We start from the raw sequence: 22,202 nt of genomic DNA, 5'->3' as shown, positions 1-22,202 counted from the left end.
AGGTGTGGGGAAAGACACCCTATGTCATGGATGTTGGTGGAGAACCCACCATGTAAAACATGCCTTTTTTATGTTTTTGTTGTACTAATCACAAACAAAGCTATATGGTTTCCTTTTGCAACTGGTTTAGCTTCATTTATAGTATCCTTTGACAATGTGTGCATTCAACATTCCAGCATCAGTGAAATTGCTATCAGTATAATGAAACATTAGCTATTAATGGCATACTCATACATGCACATATGTGTATATATCTACATCTGTGTGTGTGTCTGTGTGTGTGTTTGTGTGCTAATATAGAAAACAGAAAAACAGATAGTTGTTTATCAGTCTAATTTATCCAACTTATTTATCCCACCAAATGTCACATCAAAATGTTTATCTGCTGAGCCATATTACATATTTTTCTCATCATCCTAGTCCCATAATGAAGCATTTATCACCACTCTACCCATATCTTAAAGCATTTGTCATGTCTATCCTAATGTCATCAATAACAGTAGCTAAACACAATTCACTTTAGAAAAGAAAGGAACATTGCACATTGTATCAATCAACAATACATGCACAAATCCTGCATACACACAAAAAAAAACAGACAAATCAAAACATCCTGGAAATGGAATTTATCATAACAATAACAAAAGAAATTAATAAAAAGTAAAACAAGAACCAAAAACAGTGGTTATAAATGGGCATTGCATTGCTGGCCAAGCCAAACTTAATCCAACATTGTACAGTAAATTGGAGTCACCTAACAAGCACACATAACTAACCCATAAAACCACAAGATAACAAACCCATACCAGACTACTCAAAACCTTGCCTCAAAAACTGATAAAAATACTGAAAAAAATTTGAACTTAGAACTACACAAGATAACCATCCGCAAGATAGCCCTTTCAGAAAGACCTCAGTAACCTCTGTACTCTCTCCCTAATCAATGGACAAAGTATACAAATACTTCATCACTTTAAAATGAATGAGAAATAATAATCTATAATAAACAAATACAAGATAAAACAGAATATTTGGAGGTCTCTGTGTGACAAATAAAATATCACATACTGTATAATAAAGGAACATTTTTGATAAATTTCTTCCCCAAACAAAAGTACCCAGTGTTTCATTTATCACACAACAGATCCCTGCATAATCTAAAGAAACAAGCACTCATACATATTTAAGTAATTTTACTTATCTAAAGGTGACCAAAGTGCTTTAGTAGGAAACCACGAAACAAAGAAAAAACACTGGATACCACGTCTCATCCCAATCTTACACTGTTTATTGAAGCACCAAACACTGAAGCACAGAGTCAACCCAAACAAGAAAACATTAACGCTCATATATTATCCACACATTTTTGTCAAAAAACTTCATCAGATGTAAAAGCTGCTACAAACAAGGTTAATTTAAATTCTCTAACAACCAATCAGATAAGCTTAAACACTGAATAAATTAATAAATAAATAATTTTAAAAACAGTTTAAAAAGTGCTAGAAAAATAGAATGCATGTGTTGCCAAGTAAAATATATACATTCAGGATATTGTAATATATATTCTCCTTCAATGTAGGACTGTTTTCTATAAATAACAAAAACATACAGAATAAAAATGTTTAAAATGTGTGAAATACATTCATGTTTAAAATACTCTCATGTTAAAAGATTATTTCCACCTTGGATGTGTACTAAAATATAAATACAGAGCAATGAAAACCTTAAATGTGTATCTGATGTTCATAATTTAGCTGCTCTAAGCTTGAGTACAGGTTTCAGTGAAACCATATCATTTAAACCAGGGCGCTTAGTGGCTTCTAAAATTAGCTGCCAGTATAACTCCCTGTACTCAAGCCTAGTTTCCCAAAGACCACCCCTTGGGTCAATATTGACTACCTCTATTTTCTAAAATTGGCATTTGTACAGTTCTGGGAGTGATTATACAAGGCACTGGTCTCAATGTTTTTTCTAATGTAGTCATGTTCATAAATCCTTTGTTTGAGCTTTCTCTCAGTCTTGCCTACGTAGAACAAACTACATTGTCCACATATTGCCAAATAAACTAAACCACTTATTTCACAATTGGCATATCCCCTAGTTTTAATGTGTGTTTCCCTACTTGTCAAATAAAAATCCTCTCCAGTGTGTACAAACCTACACTGACTACATTTTCCACATTTAAATGTGCCTCTTTTTTGTTGGAATAATCATCCTTAAAACCTTGTTCGGATGTTCCTTCAAAAATGTTTTTTATATCTCTCCCCTTTTTATATATATATATCAAGGGTTGTTTAAAAAGGATGTCCAAGTCAGACAGTCTAGCAAATTTATTCCATTCTTGGTCTATGATGTTTCTAACTAGACCACTCTCTCTGTCGTAAGTTAAAATCAAAGCAGAACCAAAACCAGGGTAATGTTTAGCACTAGCAGTAGTCAGTGGAACAAATGTTTCATCAGATCCTAATATTGGGGCAAAACGTACACCTCTACCCTCGTTGACTTCTCTAAATATGTCCAAAAGTAGATTGTCTGGGTAACCTCTTACCTTAAACATATCAATGATAAATGTACATTCTTTGTGGAAGTCAGTGTCACATGAGGTCATCAAACTTGCTCTGACTAGTTGCCCTTTTACTACCCCTCTTTTTTGGTGGGGTATGTGGGCACTAAAATAGTGTAGATAAGAATTCAAAAAGGTTGTTTTTCTGTGAATTTTTGATTTCAACTTGTGGTCTGACCTGTACAGGCATATATGTCTAAATAATTCATCTCATTAGTACTAATCTGGTGGGTGAAATTCAAAAATGTAGTTGCCCTGGATATGTATTCTAAAAAATCATGGAACTTTTCTACTGAGTTATTCCAAAAAATTACAATGTCATCCAGGAAGCATCCATAGAAGTTCCAACAAGAGTTGTAGGATGAGTAGGAAACAAATTGCTTTTCCCACTGCAACTGTGGGGGCACAATGTGCATCCATTGCCACTCCTTTCAATTGCTTGAAATACTCTCCATTAAAAAATAGGAAATTGTTCTGTAGTACAAGTTCCATTAAAACCAGGCAAGTATGAAACACCTTAAAAGGGATGTTCTTACAGTCCACCATAAATTCTTCAAACTAGATCAATCCTGTATTGTGGGGAATACATGTGAATAAATCTACAACGTCCATGGTACAAAACATAGTGGTGTCTGCAATACTGACTCCATTAATGAGTTTCAAACATTCCCATGAATCTCTTAACAGATGTGTACTAGCCATTACTAAATTCTTTAGAGCATTATCAATATATTTTGCCAAGGGGGGCAGTCACAGAACCTTCTACCGAAAGAATGGGTCTCAAAGGTGGATCAGCGGGATTTTTATGTGTCTTAGGTATACGAAAGAAACTAGGTACCAGAGGTTTCTCTACGTACAGGAAATTGTATAATTCCAGGTCAATGAGCCCTTCCAGTAAAAGTTCATTTAAGAAAATGTAAACCTTTTTGTAAGCTATGTATACTTTATTGTTTCGTTTAAAGAGACTCATTCATAAGTTGTCTCATCATTTAGTAAATCCAGAATCTTTGCCTCATATAGAATGTGATCTATGAGGACTACCCTTCCCCCCTTGTCCGGTTTCATGATTCTGACATTTCTGTTGTTTCTTAAATCAGAGAGAACCGTGTGTCCATGCTTTGTGAGGTTGGAGGGTACCTTATTCCCTTGTAGATGTTTCATTATTTCACTTTCCACCATCATTTTGAAATTTCTTAGTTGTGGATGTAATGGTGGATTAAAAAGTAATTTTTAATCAGTTCTGAGTTGTTTTTTTTTTTAGCATTACTGTCACAGTTGTGAAAAAATATTTGTAAGTTTTTTTGTCTGATAAACATTTTGAAATCTATCAACAAATTAACTATATTAGCTTTAGTCCTAGGAATAAAAGTAAATCCCTTAATGAATAAATCAAAATGGTCCAGCATAATATCGATGTTGGAATAATTAAATATATTAAAACCTTTACTTGACAGGTTACAACCATTTTGTCTAATTAAGTCCACCGTTTCTGTGTCCACCGCCCTCTGTTTGTGCCTAACTGGCCCCTGTCTGGTTGATTCCCCTACCAATAATTTACTGGATCTTTGTACTTTAGTCTTTCTGATCTCCTTGGCTGGGGATACTCCAAAGGCTGTTCCAGCTGAAGTTCTTCCACCATGTCCCCATCTGTATTCTGCACCCATTCATTACCATTAATCCCCCCATAGAACTTCCCATTTATAGGTTTAAGGTACTCTATTTTTGATTATATTCGTGTTTGTCTCTTTCTATTTTAGATCGCTTTCTCTCCTGTACTTTTTTACATTTATCAGATATGTTGTCTAAAACATCATAGTACTTTTTGTTTTCATTTTTCACCTGAAATAATAAATTATTAATACAGTTGTTCATTTTATCAATCTCTAAATACATGTCTTCCGTCAATCTTTTGTTGTTGTCTATAACTGTCTTCATAATGTCCATACCACATTTGTCGAATTCTAACACCAAGTCTTTATGAAATTAGGAATCTTCAGTCACATTATTTGGGTATTTACATACCCTCAAACCCTTTGGAATGATATTCATTTGTAAACAGTATTTTAAATAGTCATTATCCATCTCTAACATCTTGCATTTGTAAAGTAGTGTATCCAACTTTTCCACCACCACCAAGGGGTGGTCTTTGGGAAACTAGGCTTGAGTACAGGGAGTTATATTGGCAGCCAATTTTAGAAGCCACTAAGAGCCTTGGTTTAAACGATATGGTTTCATTGAAACCTGTACTCAAGCTTAGAGCAGCTAAATTATGAACATCAGATACACATTTAAGGTTTTCATTGCTCTGTATTTATATTTTAGTACACATCCAAGTTGGAAATAATCTTTTAACATGAGAGTATTTTAAACATGAATGTGTTTAGCACATTTTAAACATTTTTATTGTATATGTTTTTGTTATTTATAGAAAACAGTCCTACATTGAAGGGATATATATATATATATGTGTGTGTGTGTATGTGTGTGTGTGTATACATATATATATATATATATATATATATATATATATATATATATATATATATATATATTACAATATCCTGAATACATATATTTTATTTGGCAACACATGTATTCTATTTTTCTAGCACTTTTTAAACTGTTTTTGAAATTATTTATTGATTAATTTAGTCAATGTTTAAGTTTATCTGATTGGTTGCTAGAGAATTTAAATTAACCTCGTTTGTAGCAGCTTTTGCATCTGATGAAGTTTTTGTACAAAGACGTGTGGATAATATAGGAGCGTTAATGTTTTCTTGTTTGGGTTGACTCTGTGCTTCAGTGTTCGGTGCTTCAATAAACAGTGTGACTTTGGGATGAGACGTGGTATCCAGTGCTTTTTCTTTGTTTCGACTTATCTAAAGGTGTTAAAATGCTTAACCTTAATTCTGAAACAATAAATCATGATTGTTAAAAATATGTCAATATAAAATCAATAAGTCAGAGCAGTAAAGTAATAAGCAAGCAATAATGCCCGACAGGGTATATGTTATTGTGGAAATAATACCTGCCCAGGGGTGTTTTGAGGCTGCAGTGGCACTGGAGGAAGCATTTTACATCCAAAATTTTCAAACTTTTATTTCCTTCAGAAAATTCATGCTAACACAAATCCTGCTATTTAATCAACTTTGTAATTTTATAAGAGCAATAATAAAAATCTGTTACTATTTTGAGCCTTTGTTTCCCCTTTATTTAGGCTTTATCCACATTTCTTGAGCTAAGAGGTCAAGGGATATGCAAACCTCTTTACTGCTGTTGCCAGTGGTCGATCGATCACTCTCTCACATACACACTTTACACACAGATGCCTTTTTTAAGCAAGCTTGTAATTTTATAAGAGTAATAATTAAAATCTGTTCCTGTTTTAAGCCTTAGTTCCCCCTTTATTTTAGGCTTTATCCAGATAATTTCAGCTAAAAGGTTGCAAGGTATGCAAACATCTTTACTACTGCTGCTGCTGTCAGTGGTCGATCTCTCACACACACACACACACACACACACACACACACACACACACACACACACACACACACACACACACACACACCTCTTCTTCAGAAAATGCATGCTAACACAAATCTTAATATTCAAATAACTTTGTGATCTCATAATAGCAACATTTTAAATATGTTCTTATTTTGAGCCTCTGTCCCCAGTTTATTTTAGGTATATCCAGATATCTTGAGCTAAGAGGTCGAAAGGTATGCATACCTCTTAACCATTGCTGCTGCTGCTACCAGGGATCGCTCGATTGCTCTTACTCTTCACTGTCTCTCACACACACAAACATTTGCACACAGTTTCTTCTGCTTTTATGTGTGCATTCACTCACACATGCAGACAGAAACATAAACACACACACACACACACACACACACACACACACACACACACACACACACACACACACACACACACACACGCACAAACTTTTTTTTTTCATTTATTTTTTTATACTTGTAAAGAGCACAAACATTGTTTACAAGTATAAAATAACAGCTCCATTGATCTCTCTCTCTCTCTCTCTCTCTCTGTCTCCTTCACTCTCATACACACGTACACTCTGACACACAGAAATATACACATGCACACACATATTTTATTTTAATTTTCTTTTCTTATTTTTTTTTTTTACTTTATTGCTCTCACTAAACAGCAAAACTGCTGCTTAGCAAGTGTAAAATAATGGCAGTCATTAGTTTTTTCAGCCCAAGCACCACGGCAGCTTGATATGCTGCTGTGAAGTAGTGGACTCGTTTTTCAGCGGGTATGATCTGTAGATTAATACCCTGCTGGAGAACATTCACTCTCCATTCAGGATGCGATCTACAGGTTGCCCATTCTCCAAATAACATTTAATTTAAAGCATCATTGAAAGCTAAAAATTCTAAAACTGGAATAAATATGGTTTAGAGATCTCACCGGACACAAGTCCAGTGTTATTTCAAAAGATTTCCATCTGGTATGAAGCATATTTGTAAAGAAAACATTTATGCATGAGTAGGTTGTTCTGATCCCATCTTCACTCTAACTTCTGCCCTAGCCTCCACATGAATCAGAGTTTGTGGGCAAACCATGATTTCTTCTGAATTACAGTTCTTTACTATCACTGTGGCAACCAGATAAAGTACAATAGTAATGACATTATTATATGCAACCATCAGTGCATCAGGATTATCTGCACTGATCTGCTTGAAGATCTGGTTAAAAATTTGAGTATAAGATATCAGAAATAACAACCCTTAGATTCCTGCTATGACCACTTCCATTCCAGGAGACTGAGACAGGGAAAGGCCAAATATGAAGTACACCAAAAGATAGTTTTAACAACAAAATCACTTGTTTTAAGACTGTATTGGAACATTAAGTCCAATGAATTTTGAAACTTTTAGTTTGCAGTTTAAACTATCTGAGTAATGCTGAAGTTCTCCAACAAAGCTAGTAGCTCTAGTAATTCCAAAGCAAGTTCACAAGTCTTATCATCAGCTGGCAGCAGCATCAGCATCAATCCCCTCTTTCCCATTTTGTACATGGGTTTGGGTATCACATCAACAATGACCATCACCTACAGCCAGTGTTCATGCCCTGTGACCCAAGTTTCAAAGTCCAGTAGAATCAACCATCAAAGATGTGACGCCCGTGCTCTGGCCCAGCAAACAAGGATCCTCAATCCTCACCACTAACACCAGTGAGGGGCGTCTCATATAGAGGAGGAAGCTACTACAAGATAGAGCAAAATCCTTAAAAGGTAAGACACCTTTGATCACTATAAGTAAAAAACTAAGAGCTCTCATAAAATCATCCAAAGCAAATTTTGAGAGAAAAATAGCTAAAGACTCAAAAGACAATCATAAGGCCTTCTTTAGCTATGTTAGAAACCTGGGAGGAAACTCCCAGATATGCTCAGAACTAGTTCAAAATGATGTGAAGATTACTGATCCTACAGACATTGCCAACATACTGGCTGACAGGTTCAGTGCAAACTTCTCCCCTCCCCAAAAGGAGAGATATCTATACCAAGCGATTGCAGCCCCCAAACATCTCCAACGCCCAAGTGAGAACTGCTCTCTCCAAAGCAAAAACACAGCATCCATGGGACCTGATGGTGTCCCCGGCTGTGTGCTCCACAAACTCAACGAGGAATTAAACCCACAGCTAGGACAGCTGTTTAATCATAGTCTTACCTCTGGATACGCACTCCAGGAGTGGCGCACTGCAACTGTGGTCCCACTTCACAAAGGCGGTGCCTCCACCGACCCTGGAAATTACCGCCCATTAGCTTGACAAGCCTTATCTGCAAAGCCATGGAGAGGATCATAATGGACCTCATAAATAAAGACATAGGAATTTGCAGACTTTGGATCCATCCCAGTTTGGCTTTGTCAAAGGCAGATCATGCCTTCTAAACTTGGTTGACTTTTGAAACAGTCACCAAAGCCATTGATGAGGGAAAGGCAGTCCATACAGCCTACCTCGATCTGGCGAAGGCCTTCGATACAATACCCCACTCGGGTATCATTGAAAAACTCATCAGCTTAAATGTTAACCCATACATCACAAGATGGGTTGCAAACTGGCTGAGTGACAGAACCCACAGGCTCAGAGTTGCTGGCGCCATGTCAGACTCAAAGCCTGTCACAAGTGGTGTACCACAGGGCTCAGTCCTGGGCCCACTCTTGTTTGGCATCTACTTTTCCAAGTACAAGCAAACACAGGAGGTTTATGGCTAACAAAGTTTGCAGATGACTGCAAACTGCGCGCCATAGTAGAAAACACATCTGACACAGATATCCTTCAGAAGGGTCTCACAGAAACGGATAACTGGTGCCAGAGCCATGGCCTAAAGTTAAATGCCAAAAAATGCATAGTCATACCCTTCGGGAAAAACAAGGTTACCGCTAGCTACCAAATAGGTGGCAATCCACTGAGCACAGAAGAAGTTATCAGGGACCTGGGGACCCAGGTTGATAGTAGTCTGTCATTCGACACCCATGTAGCTAAAGTAGTTAGGAAGACCTTCTACATTGCCCACCTTATCATGAAGGGATTCTCATCTAGATCAAGGGAGGTCATAGTCTCCCTATACTCATCCCTCATCAGACCAATGATTGAGTACAATGCCCCATTCGGAATGTATCTGACCCGACACTTGCAGCAGCTGGAGAGGCCACAAAAGTTCCTCACCAAAAGGATAAAGGGTCTCAAACATCTGTCCTATGCTGCCCGACTGAAAGAACTCCAGCTCTATTCAGTCGTCTACCGCTTGCTCAGAGGTGACCTTTGCCTAACATACAAGGCCATGTCAAACCTAGATTTGATGAATATGCTTCACCTCAAAAAATCTAGATCCGTCAGAGCCACAAGGGCAGGAGACTTAAACCTCGACACGGCTATTAATAGGACGTGCTGGAGGGATAGATTCATCACCCAAAGACTCCCTATGCTGTGGAATAAAATCCCGGTATATGTGAGGCAGAGCACCTCGCTGGCCTTGTTCAAGAGAAATCTTGACCAATGGATGGGAGATCGCAGATATACCCCAGGGATTACCTCAGTGTCACTGCTCGACAGAGGCACAGCAAAATAATGGGTATAGTTCCCCATACTAAAGGGGTGGCGTAAGCCACAAAACTATGGGCTAGGCTTGTAAATGCCCTCGGGCAGATAGCCTAGTATGAACCTATGAACCTATGAACCTATAACAAATACACACAGTAAAGTGCAATTTCCCCGTAAGAGCACACAGAGATCACAGTCAATCCAGGGCTGGTCACTCGCTTGCTCTCCAGGTCCCCAATTAAACTCCTCACTGCACAGCTATAGTGTCCAGATCTCAGCCAGCTGGGCAAACTAAAATCTCAAGCAACCTCTCTGTCCAAACAGTGCTTCATGTCCCTGCCCAAATAGCTGACACACACACACTTTGAGATAAGAGTTTATACAACCACACAGACACTTATGGGGAAGGCTGGCATAGGTTCTCCAGTGCTGCCGCTTTTACCCAGACTATACAGTAGAAATCATTGCCACCACCCAGCTAATATTCATCAGCTACTCAAAGGCCTTTAAAAGGGTGTCCAAGTATTACTGTGCAATATTATTATCCAATTGGTAAGTGTTACTAAACTATCAAGGCTTATTTGGAATGACTTAGACAGTAAACACTATAAATATGCAATGTACTCTAGAGCTTAAATTATCTCTACACAAAACAGCCACAGTTGAAAGGTTTTAAAATATTTAATAATAAATAATAAAAACACAAGACAATACTTCTTACTACACAGTGCTAGTCAAGAATCCAGAGATCACAGAGAAATACTTAAAATAATTCAGTAGTACAATTCTGCCATCACAGAAAAATACTTAGTCTAATCGTTCTAGTTTATAACTATTTCTAAGAGAAAACACAAGTCTAAGATAACTTACATATAGAGCAAGACAGTGCTGATGAGTTGGATAGTCAAGACAAAATGCTTAAAGCTCTCTGATTCTCTCTGTTTTTAAAATCACATTCCTGGTTCCCGTAACATCATTCTTCATACTTCCCTGTGTTCCCAGGCTAACAGAAACTGCATTTACATTCTTAACATGTCCATGTGTTATCTTGCAGCTGGTCAGGAAGCAGAGCAATAAAAATACATTTGCATGTTTAAACCTAGCAATTTAACTTTTGGTTAATACAATAGAAAGAATGTATTTACCTAGACCAGCTGTAGCCAACTTTAAAGATCAAATACAGTCATAAAATGCTTAACATAGCTTCCTTATAGCAGATTGCACTGCTGTTACATTTTTTCAGTTCCACATGTAACTCTATTTTTACCATTTAAGACAACAAGTCTGTGGTTTACATTAATATTTACAAATTACAGAATTATCTATAAAATTCTATCTGGCTAGGCTGGCAGCCTTCACAAAAGGTTTTATGAATTAGATCAATGAAAAGATTACAGAACTCTTACAGAAACATATCAGAGTAACCTGGTGCAATTCACTGCTGTCCATAAAATACATTCAACCGTCAACACCTTCAAATGCAATGAGTAAAAGACAGTCCTCCACCAGAGTGCCCTTGCCTAGATATGTTAGTCATCTGGTGATCCACTGGTACAAGCCAAGGCTAGGGCCTGAGCATTTGTCAAACCAGCTATCCATGATGAATGCCAGTTTTATCGTATAGAGCAAGCTAGTCAAAATACTACATTTATTCCTGATCGAGTTGGCATAACAAAATAGGCCTTAGGTGGGATAATGTAGGACAGGCCCTGTTCATTACTAAGAGACAGCAATCCAACACCCGAGATACTGACATTTGTTAGGGCAAGCTTGGACACCAAGACATTTGCCTTTGGCCATTTCTAAGTAAATCTAAGCCCTGCACATCCACCCCACTCAAAGCATGTGAAGAAGAAACCCCTTCTAGCTCCAGCTGTATGACTTATCATTACCCCAAGTCAAGGGAGACAAGGTGATCAACAGGCAGACAGCCAAAAGGATGTCCTCGGTATAGAATAACCCTCACTAACAAACACTAAAGGCATGCAGCAGCCTGACAAGAAAAATGGAAGGTATATTTATATAGATATCTAGAAAGATAAACATATAGATATCGATATACTGATAAAGGTGTATGATACAGATATTATTGGGTAAAAAGGATAGCTTTTCATTTATTTCTGCTCTGTATATGTCATCAACCATTCTTTAACATTCTGCCCATATAGCCTGTCACCATGACTTAGGCCCATTCATACCAACACAGAAATAATGGTTTGCAGACTGCACACATGCACACACACACAGACACAGACACAGACACACACACACACACACACACACATATATATATATATATATATATTTGTATGGGTGCCCTGCAGAATATCAAGTGCATGTTTCAGTGACAGCTGTTTATTTCACCGCATATGATGTACTAAGCAGCTGATTAGTAGGTTTGACCCTTACCTTGTGTTTGTGTGATCTCGCAGTTAGTATATTTAATTATGACTCAGAAGTAATGCTTTGAGAAATAGAAGAGAATAGCAGTAAGTAAAAAGAAAAATATTTCAAGCATTTTGTTATCTGTAAAAAGTTTGCTCAAGAGAATGATTTCTAGTAATACTTTGTAAGGCTACACTGTAACACATAAAATTAATTTAGCCAACTCTGTGTCATGTAATGATGCAGGTAACTTGAATTTGAGTAGTGGCTCAGATGCCTGTAGGAGCTGTTACAGGAGAACAGTTGTGAGTGGTCACTGCTGGCTAGTCCATCCTATGACGGTAAGGTAACTCTGACTTGCAAACTGGATGACATCTAGTGAGAGCACAAGGTGTTACATTTTTGGACCTTCCACATGCTCTCTGAGGCTGGTAGCAAGCACAGATCTCATGAATGGATATATGGCTCTGTAGCTGGCTGGCTAGCTTGCTTGCTGGCTGGCTCGGCTGTTAGGAAAAAAAAAAACAAACCTCAGTCTTAATTTCATGCGGCTATAGAAGCGCTAAAAACAAACCGCTCTACAGCCTCAATCCTTGAAGGGCTCTTCCTGTCCCAAGCCCATCCCCTTCTTGAATTGCTGCCAATTGCTTCAGGATTTAAAACACCCAGAACAAACAGAGAATAGCCCTGCCTGCAGGTCCGGGTTGGTGATGTAACTAAATTATCATGGAAAAGCTGGAAGTAATTGTGGCTTTTCCATGCCGATTCAGTGCAATTGAAAAGCATGACTTTTCAAGTCCTGCTGTTTTGCATAGCAGGCAACAGAATAAGGTAGCTCAACCCATGAGTGTCCCACTGATAACAGGATGGGTAGCAACCCTAAGTCAGGTGCTGTGAGGGATACTGCTTGGGGAGGCAGCCACCTCACCAGAAATTATATTTGAGCCATTTCCTACCATCCAACTATGGCAATAAAGGAGAAAGAACTGTCTGATTAGTCATACTAGGCAGGAGCAAATAGCTCATAGGACTCTTGCCCAGTTTAGGAATGTCCAGCGCTCATCCAAGTTGGAACAAATGGGCCAGCTGGGTATAGGTAGTAAAGTCATCAAGCAGGTCCAGAAAAGAATACAAAATTAATTTAGCACTCTTGCATTCGTTATCAGTTTGTTCGCTAGTAGTTTATCACTTTTTAAACATTATATGTGTTAAGTAGTTTCTGTGATTTACTACAATATGTGAAGTAAAAAATTAAACTTGATTTCTGTAGGGATACATCAATCAAGAAGGCAAACCACAGGGATTTTCTGGACTAGCAACTCATTTACATTATCGTGAGCCATCTAATTTTGTGCTGATCAGCTTTCTGGAAAAGGGTCTTTTTCACAAGTTGTGTGAAAGGTCTCTAACAAATAAAGGTAAGATCATCTTTCATCCATTTGAATGTACTTTATTTTGTGTGGTAATATATTTCAGGCTGATATAGGATGTAAGTCTTGATTCTTTCCACTGATATTTATATTTACTACACTAAAGTGTGTTTCCTCTGCTGTAGTTTTCAACTAAACAGATCTGTAATCTGGGGTGAGAAGTGGGAGGTTGGCATAATAGTTAAAGTGTTTACCATACATACACAAGGTGCAGGTTTTGATTCTTACATGGGGTAATTGATTAGGATCAAAGTGGCCCACAAGGACAGTTAGCCTAGTAATAATTTATGAACCTAATAATTTTGAAAACTGACTACTCCAGATAATGCAGTTAATGCATGATGGTTTTAATTCAAGTCTAAAAATACTAAATGGACAGAATTAGTAAAGAATTTAAGTACACATATCTGCCCTGAGATGCTATAGCAATTTAGAAATATTTTTCAGTACGATTTTGAAATATAAAGTTTTGTTGTTAACTTCAAGAAGAGAGAAAACATGTTGTTACTGCTTAATCAGATACCCTTGCAGAATCATTTAATATAAAATGACAGTTCTCTATCTACATTAAAGTGGTGTGAATTTAGGAATTTTCACTTCTGTGTTCTTTAAAGTCACATTATTACCTGAATATCTGCAGCAGTATTAGCATAATACTAAAATAATGTCAGTTTGTCCCTATTTGCAGGAGGTGGTTAAGAATATTTTGACATTTACCAGAATAGGTTTACAGGAGAGAAATTTTGTACAAAAAGTCTGATATAATTTTATTCTAACAACTTCAGCATTACGCTGTGGGTTCTCTGTAGATGTGATGTATCTTGACATGTCTAGGGTGTTTGACTCAGTTATGCAGCCAAATTACAAAGGCATTAATTAAATGGTGGTTCAGTGGTTATATTCTCAAATGGGTTACTGAGTGACTAAATGGTAGATGTTCGTCAGAATGACTCAGGAACGAGTACTTCTGTGAGTATGCTACCTTGAGTGGCATACCACAGCCAAAGGGTTGAGTATTGGGACCTCTTCCTGTCTTTGTTATATGTATACTTTACCTGGAAGTAATAGTAATCAGTGCAATGTAGCAAAATTTACTGATGATATCAAAGTCACTTGCAGAGTAAGCTCATGTTTAGATCACAGACACTTATACAGTTATATGGGAGAGATTTACATCTGCAGTAAAGATAATATGGTCTGTTTCAGTTGCAATAAATGTAAACTTTTGCTTGCTGGAAGTATGAACCATGAAAACCTTTATGCATTAGCCAGTCATCCATTTACAATCCCCTTTTCCCATTTCTGCATATGGGATCTAAGTTTCACTTCAACAATGACAGTCATCTAGTACCACTGTTCCTACCGCTGGGTGTCTAGCCATGCCATGGTGCCCTGAAGTAGACAAACTCACCAAATATGTGTCTGTGAATGTTTGTATGCATGTGTGTGTGTGTGTGTGTGTGTGTGTGTGTGTGTGTGTGTGTGTGTGTGTGTGTGCATGTGCGCATCTGTATATATATATATATATATATATATATATATATAAATGTATACATATGTTTTAATGTTGTTATGTGCATACATTAAAGATTTGATATCGTGTAATAGTTTAACAGATAGTCTCTTCTTAAAGTTTATGTTGTAGTGGTACTTAATGTAAACCAAGCACTTCACAGAAGGTGTTGTGTGCATGTGATTGAGTTCTGCATTTCTAGGGAAAAGTGAGACAAAATGGCATCACTTCCAGATGGCATTTCCTTGGCAGTAGAAACTTTCTGTCAATGCACATCACTGTAAAGCTATCCATACTAAGCCATGACATTCATCATATAAGAACATTATAGACTCAGGTTTTCCAAAACAGGTTACTCCAAATAATGCAGTCCATGTTAATGTATGATGATTTTTAATTCAAGTCTAGATTTATTAACTCATTCCCTCCAGTACAGCTCTTCTGAGTGTGTACCTTTAACTCCCAGTGGGTGTGGCTTCAGCCTTTAAAAAATTAAGTTATCACCTTACAGTTCTAACAAATACTAATTGACAGAGGTCATAATATCAATACAGTTGTGTTTGCCATCACGTATGCTTTAGGATAAAATATTCTGATATCTTGTATGTAGCATGGTTTTGGAATTATTAATGCAAATATGAACAGGCAATATTTGATGCCTAGAGGCGCAGTAGGAGGTAACTGCAGAAATGCCTGGAGAAGTCATTAGGCTGTAATGAGGACCTGCCTGATGACTTTACTACCTATACCCAACTGGCCCCTTTGTTCCTGGAGAAGTAGGAGCTGTTCTCCCAAGTTTAGGGGCAAGTACAGAGTTATACAAACAGACAGCGGACTGGTAGAACTGAAAATATTGTAGTGAGTTAAATGCCTTTTAATATATAATGGACTTTTTACCCTCAAGTGCAGTTTTAACCAATAATACATATTGTATCTTCCTCTTTTATAATGTGCCTCATCCCTTCACTGTTTACTTAACAGAATATGTACAACATTTTGAGATATTGTGTATTGTACTGGCTGTCCACATACAAAACTAACATTAGCAGCAGAAAGTTAAAACAGATTAGTATCACAGAATAACTTGACGTGTTTTAGTGGTAAGCGTGTAAAAACAAAATGTGAACATGATATTAACAAAGTGTGATTATTAAGGCAAAAGTAAACATAGACTTCTGTGTTTATCCCAGTAGACGATATATTACTCAGTATTGATAAGGGTCACTTCATTGGATTAGTCTTTATTGATCTAACAAAAGCACTAGATTTTGTCAACCACTACCTCCTGTTTAATAAACTAAGTATGGTATAAGTAAGTAAACCCACCAGTGGTTCAGAAGCATCCTTTACAACAGACTCTTCTCTGACAAAAATAGGCATGTCCAAATCACCTTCAGTCCCACTCACTGCATCATCCTATATGCTGATGACAATTTGTAGGTCAGACCACTTTGTCATCAAAATAAGAAACCAGCTCCAAGATGACCAAGCTCATCTGTCACACAGGCTATCCTGAAATAAACACATCTTGAATTAAAAATAATAATAAATGAAGAATTATTGCACCACATTAAATCTATCTAAAGTTCCCAAAGACTGCTGCATTACAGCCAGTAAGCAAACCCACTTAGAGACAACTCCACTCTTCAAATAACTGAGAATCTGGTTGGATCAACTGCTTAACCTTTCAATGACATATTAACATTGAAAATGCAAAAAAAAAAAAACAACTCCCATTTGTTTTTGGTAGATATGTATCTCACATTCTTTCCACCAAAGGAGGGAACGCTATTGAAAAAGATGTGCTTCTGTCACAACTACAATTTTGCCTGCTCTTTGTACCTATTGCTTCCAACAATCATCTTTCCTCATTGCAAGTAAGAGCCAAAAACATTTTCAGATTAATTGCATGTGCTCTCAAGAGAGACCACCACTGTTATGTGCTCACTAAAGCAGTAAAGCCCATTGGCTACCAGTCCATGGCAGAATCAAACAAGAATAATTTCCATTTTTGTCAACTGACTCTACCTTTGCTCCTCTCATTACCACCTTAGACCCTCCCTGCAACCTAACAGCATCGCAGACTCTAGGCACCAAACTGTGCTGTGCAAACCACAGCATTTCCATCCTAACACCAGAAATGTGGGAGTCCTTCCCCTACTGTCTGATAGTCCTCTACATTTAAAACAAGTAATTGGGATCTTAAGCAGTTGCTATTCAAAGAAGCAGGTGCAAATGTTTCAAAACAGGTTGCATCACCTGAAATAGCATGTACTGCAGACACTTCTTTCACAGCTCATCAGTCAACTCCAACTCATTCACGTGAATTTTCTTAAAATGCACCCCACCCTTACCCATATATATACTGTAAATAGTGTACATGCACTCTGTGCTTATACTCTAAACATTTTCTTTTCTCTGCTGGGTGACACATCATTAATTATATCATGTTCTACTCAATGTTATTTTCAACAGACTGCTCTGTCAGAGATACTGGGTAAGCAATTTGGTATTACTAAGGAAATAATTTTTTGAGCTATGATACAGAATTTGAATTGCCTAAACATTGTAAGGCCTTGCTGAGTCTAATTATGATGGTTACCAAAAAACATTTACTAGAAAATGGAAATCAATGTCTAAACCAACTTTACTAGAAGTAGTGAATATAGTAATAGAGATAAAACAACTGGAATTGGAATTTTTAGAAAAGGGTGAGAGCAAATTACGTAGAAAAAATGGGAATTATGGGAAAAATACATGCAGGGGAATGAGGTTTAAAAGAAAGCAGGATTTGAATCAGCTATGTAATATTTGACTGACAATGGCTGGACAGATCAATAGTAATGTGTAATGTTTGCAACTATGATTGTGCCAACATGGTTTGTGATATATAATGTTTGCAACTAAAATTATGTCACTATGGTTGTTTTCATTTATATAAATGTATGATTGCCTATGTCATACATGATAACTTAATAAAGATGTTTCTTGTTTAAAAAAAAAACATTATTTTCAACATAATGCTAATACACTGAACCATTTCCCTCTATGCAAAAACTCCCACTAAGTATAGCTATTCCCCCCACACTGTTTCACAAGTACAGTGCCATTTACTCATCATGATGTATGTAGTTACTACACAAGACTGATGTTGTTGTCACTGAAACTTATATTCTTCTGTAACTGTTATCCTCTGTGTGTACTTTACAATATTTTTTGTTTTTAGTCTCATTCTGGGCTGAAACCGAAAATGGTCCAAGAGATCAGTGTTCCAGCCAAGTTAACAAATTCAAATAAATAAATAAATAAATAAAAACTCTGTATGTGAGTTGATGGGGCGACCATGTGATTTCAAATTAGTGAAAGAGTTAAAGCCTCATGTAGGAAGTCATAACGCACCAGTTTCAGGTGGAATATCAGATACAATTGTATTGAAAACCTCCTAGATACAGAAACGAGTTAGGTTATTGCTACTGCAAATTAGATGGATATTGCAAGTTTCTGTGAGTGGTGTAAGGAAGGGGTTCTCCATGGTTGGCTACTGGAGATATCTGGAAAATAGAGTAAACGCAAGCAGCCAATAGAGTGGATGAGTAGCCTACTCTGACTGAGTTTTAACCTGAAAGAAAAGCAAGTACAGAAGTGATTGGAGAAGGGATTCCCCAGTGTGAAGAGTCAATTATAAGTAGCCCAGGCAAGTAAGTAATGCAGAACTAAACTTACCTGGGAGTTTTTCCTATGATAGGAAATAAAAATCTGGACTGTTGTATCTGTGAAGCTGTAATCCGTGTACTGTAACCTTTCAGATTTATTTGGTTGACGTGATAGTCTAAAATAAGGACTACATGAGAGATATTGAAATTATTTTACTTTTCAAGGGTGCAATAAAGGAATGCATGTTGAATGAAAACCAGATTTATACCTTTTACAAGAAAAATGCTTGGAATGTTGAAGAATGTGGTTAAAATGCATTTTCTGTTTTTGATTTAAAGACTGCAGATATATATATATATATATATATATATATATATATATATATATATATATATATGTGTGTGTGTGTGTGTGTGTGTCGGATATATGTTTGCATATGTACATGCACGCGTGCGCGTGTGTAGGTTCATATGTGTGTATATTTATATATGTCACTTTATCGCCGCACCACTTAACAAACTACAGCCACCATATGCACACTGATTGAAACCCCACACCCTTTGAAACTCTGAGACAAACTTTAGTGTGGGTCTTTTGAGAGAGAATATTCAAAGATCACTGATAGCACTTATCCATACAACTCTGACTAAAGCTTTAACATGAATCCAAAAGAGAAGAGGGCATATCTGCTGCATTAAATTCAAATAGATATACTCAACCACTTTGTATACGATTGCAAGTTCTTTGGATAGCTTGTCATCAGTCAAATGAATGTAAAATAATCCTGGGGCCCATGTTGAACATTTATTACTGCTCACTCAGCGTAATAAGACTTTTGAGACCAATGGGCAAATACACAAGCCTAGATTTATGATAATATATCTGTTGAACACACAACCCAGCATGTGTATTTTGCAGTCTTTGTTCTGCAGTACTTTTTGTGGTAACACTTCTCTTAAGTATGTATTAAAGATGTTTAAGAGAATGGACAAACTGTGCATTTCACCCTGATTGTAGAATGAATGTTCTTCAGCAGGGTGTTAATATTTAGGCAATGTCCACTAAAAAAAAAAAAACAAGGCCACCACTTTGCTGCTGTGGAGCTCTGTCAGTCAAAAAACAAATGGCTGCCATTTTTTTTTTACTCTTGTTAAACAGCTGTTTACTGTTTATTTTTTAAATACTTTTACTGAATTATCACATAAGACTTAGGCAAACATGCATTTATATAAATGAAAATGAACCATATTAACATATTCCCAGTTGCAAACATTATACATCACATATATTCTTTTGTCTAGTTAACAACAATCCAACATTACATAAATTGATCAGTTCCTGCATTCTCTTTGACATCAATCTTCCTCCAAAACATTATTCTGCATGTATTATTTCCACAATTTCCATTTTTTTTCTATGTAATATTCTCCTCCCTTTTTCTAAAGATCTCATGTCCAGTTCTTTTATCTGTTACGATGTTCAATACTTCAAATGCAGTTTGTCTAGACTTTGATTTCCATTTTCTAGTAGTTGCTTTTTTGGTAGTCATCAGAATTAAACTTAACAAGGCCTTACTATGTCTGGGCAATTTAGGTCCTGTATCCCACCTCCAAAAAAAGAAAAATTCCTTGGTTACACCCATTTGCTCACCCAATATTTCTGACAAGAGTACTGTGTAAGGAATTTTTAATGCTTGCCAACTCATTAAACTTCCAAAAACATATGTTCCCATTTACCTCTATCTTTCACATGACACCTCTAATATTTGCCATGTACCTGAGAAAAAATTCTTAGGAGTTTGTTTGGGTATAAAACTACCTATGCAACCACCTCTAAGCAAAAATCCTAAATTTTCTAGATTTTGTTACATATTTGGGAGTCATGCATATGTCCTCCCATTGTTCCCTTCTAAGTTGCTTATCCAGTCTCTCTTCCTAATCTTTTCTAACCTTCTCTAATTGATTCTATAGTTATCTTGCAATATTTTATATGGTCTATATTATTTCCAGCAAATGCTTAAAATAGCAAAAGCTGTTCAATCGACCCAATAAAATCGAAATCCCTAAATCTCAAACACACGGAACAGTAATTTTTTCCCAGGGAAAAAAAAAATGTTGCGCCATAAAAAAAAAAAAAAAAAAGAAAAAAAATCCAAACACAAAATGAAGTGGGGTGCTTCACCCACCACACCCCCCAATGTGGGATGCTGTGCCCCCTACACACCCCCTACTTAAATATACCAACTCTGGGATCGCACTACAGTGGAGGAAATGGCAAAGTCCTGAACACGGCCCAGTGATTTTTTTCCTTGGGAAAAAATTGCTGTACTGTGTGTTCGGGATTTAGACACTTCTACTTTATTGGGTCAATTAAACAGCGTTCGCTATTTTAAGCATTCGCTCAAATAATAGAGACCCTATTTTATTTGCCCCATTAATTATTATTTTTTAGCAGCGGCCTTTGTTCTAGATTCAACTAAAAATGCTACCAGAGCAAGTTTTGCACTTAGGATTTCCCTATCCCTTTCTATTTGCCTATACTCGGGTATCAATTCCTGATAGGGAAAGCAGTTTATAGCCTGCAGTCCAGATGGCTTATTGGCCTCTTCCCATTCTGTTACCTTTCCCTCTCTAGTTATTTGCTTCCAATATCTTGGTTCCTTTTGTTAGTTTTCTCCACTAAATTCCACCCCCTTGCCTATTCTCTGTAACTCTAATTGTAGTCATCTCTATCAGCAAAATCTCCTTTCTCCATCCTTGTGTTGGCTGCATTCATAGAATATTGTCTACTACTTTATTAATATGATAGTCTTTCTGGCTGCTATTTTCCTTATGGTCTGCATACAAATTCCATTCTGTCTTTATTTTTTGAAGAGCCCCCTGCTTCACCATTGTCCATTTCCACTTTGAATTATAGCTTTCTGCTTGCGTTTATGTATATGGTAAATAACTGTGTAGCTCTAAAATATCCTTTCAAATCAGGTAATCTTAAACTACCTTGTTTTACTGGAAGGATCAGCTTATCCCATTTGACCATTGCCTTTTCCCCTCCCAAATAAAATCCTTCAACTCTTTATTAATTACTGTCTACAATTTCTCCTCTAGTTGATAAAAAATATTCCTGACCTGCATGTAAAACTAAAGGGCCTAAAAACATTTTCATTGCTTTTATCTTGCTACCATATCCAAAATAAAGAGATTCCTGTTTCTCAGTTTTTGTTTTATCTTTTGTTTGGTCTCTTCTCACATATCCATAGATACCATATCAGAAGCCTTTTTAAACCATACTCCTAAATACTTATTTTATCATGTCCCGTAAATATGTATATTGCTGAACCATTTCATGCGTTGATACATATTTTACAGCATGTTTTATTTTCATTAATTTGATATCCTGAAAAGACTTCAAACTGTCTCAAAATGTTCCGCAACACTTAGATGGTCTTTTTTTTCTGATTTTATCAGGTACAAAATACTATAGTCTGCAAATAAAGCCAGGTTTTCTTGATTACTATACCAATTATATCCATGAATTTCTGAGTCCCTTGTTTCCTTTGCCAATGACTATAAATGTAATG

General features: G+C 36.7%; 1 protein-coding gene across 1 annotated transcript in view; it reads left to right on the top strand.

The window, feature by feature from the left end:
* Window positions 1-22,202, top strand: part of LOC122802345 (probable ATP-dependent RNA helicase DDX60) — a 270,630-nt gene that overhangs the window by 141,695 nt on the left and 106,733 nt on the right. The window contains exon 3 of the mRNA XM_044071982.1: window positions 13,299-13,446. Within this exon, the coding sequence (XP_043927917.1) occupies window positions 13,299-13,446 (148 nt within the window). The remainder of the gene's footprint in view (window positions 1-13,298; window positions 13,447-22,202) is intronic.

This window comes from Protopterus annectens, chromosome 5.part0, assembly GCF_019279795.1.
Source record: "Protopterus annectens isolate FY-2018-M chromosome 5.part0, PAN1.0, whole genome shotgun sequence".
Classification (NCBI taxonomy): Eukaryota; Metazoa; Chordata; order Ceratodontiformes; family Protopteridae; genus Protopterus; species Protopterus annectens.
Note: the sequence above shows the minus strand (reverse complement) of the source record. Positions and strands in the feature narration are given on the sequence as shown.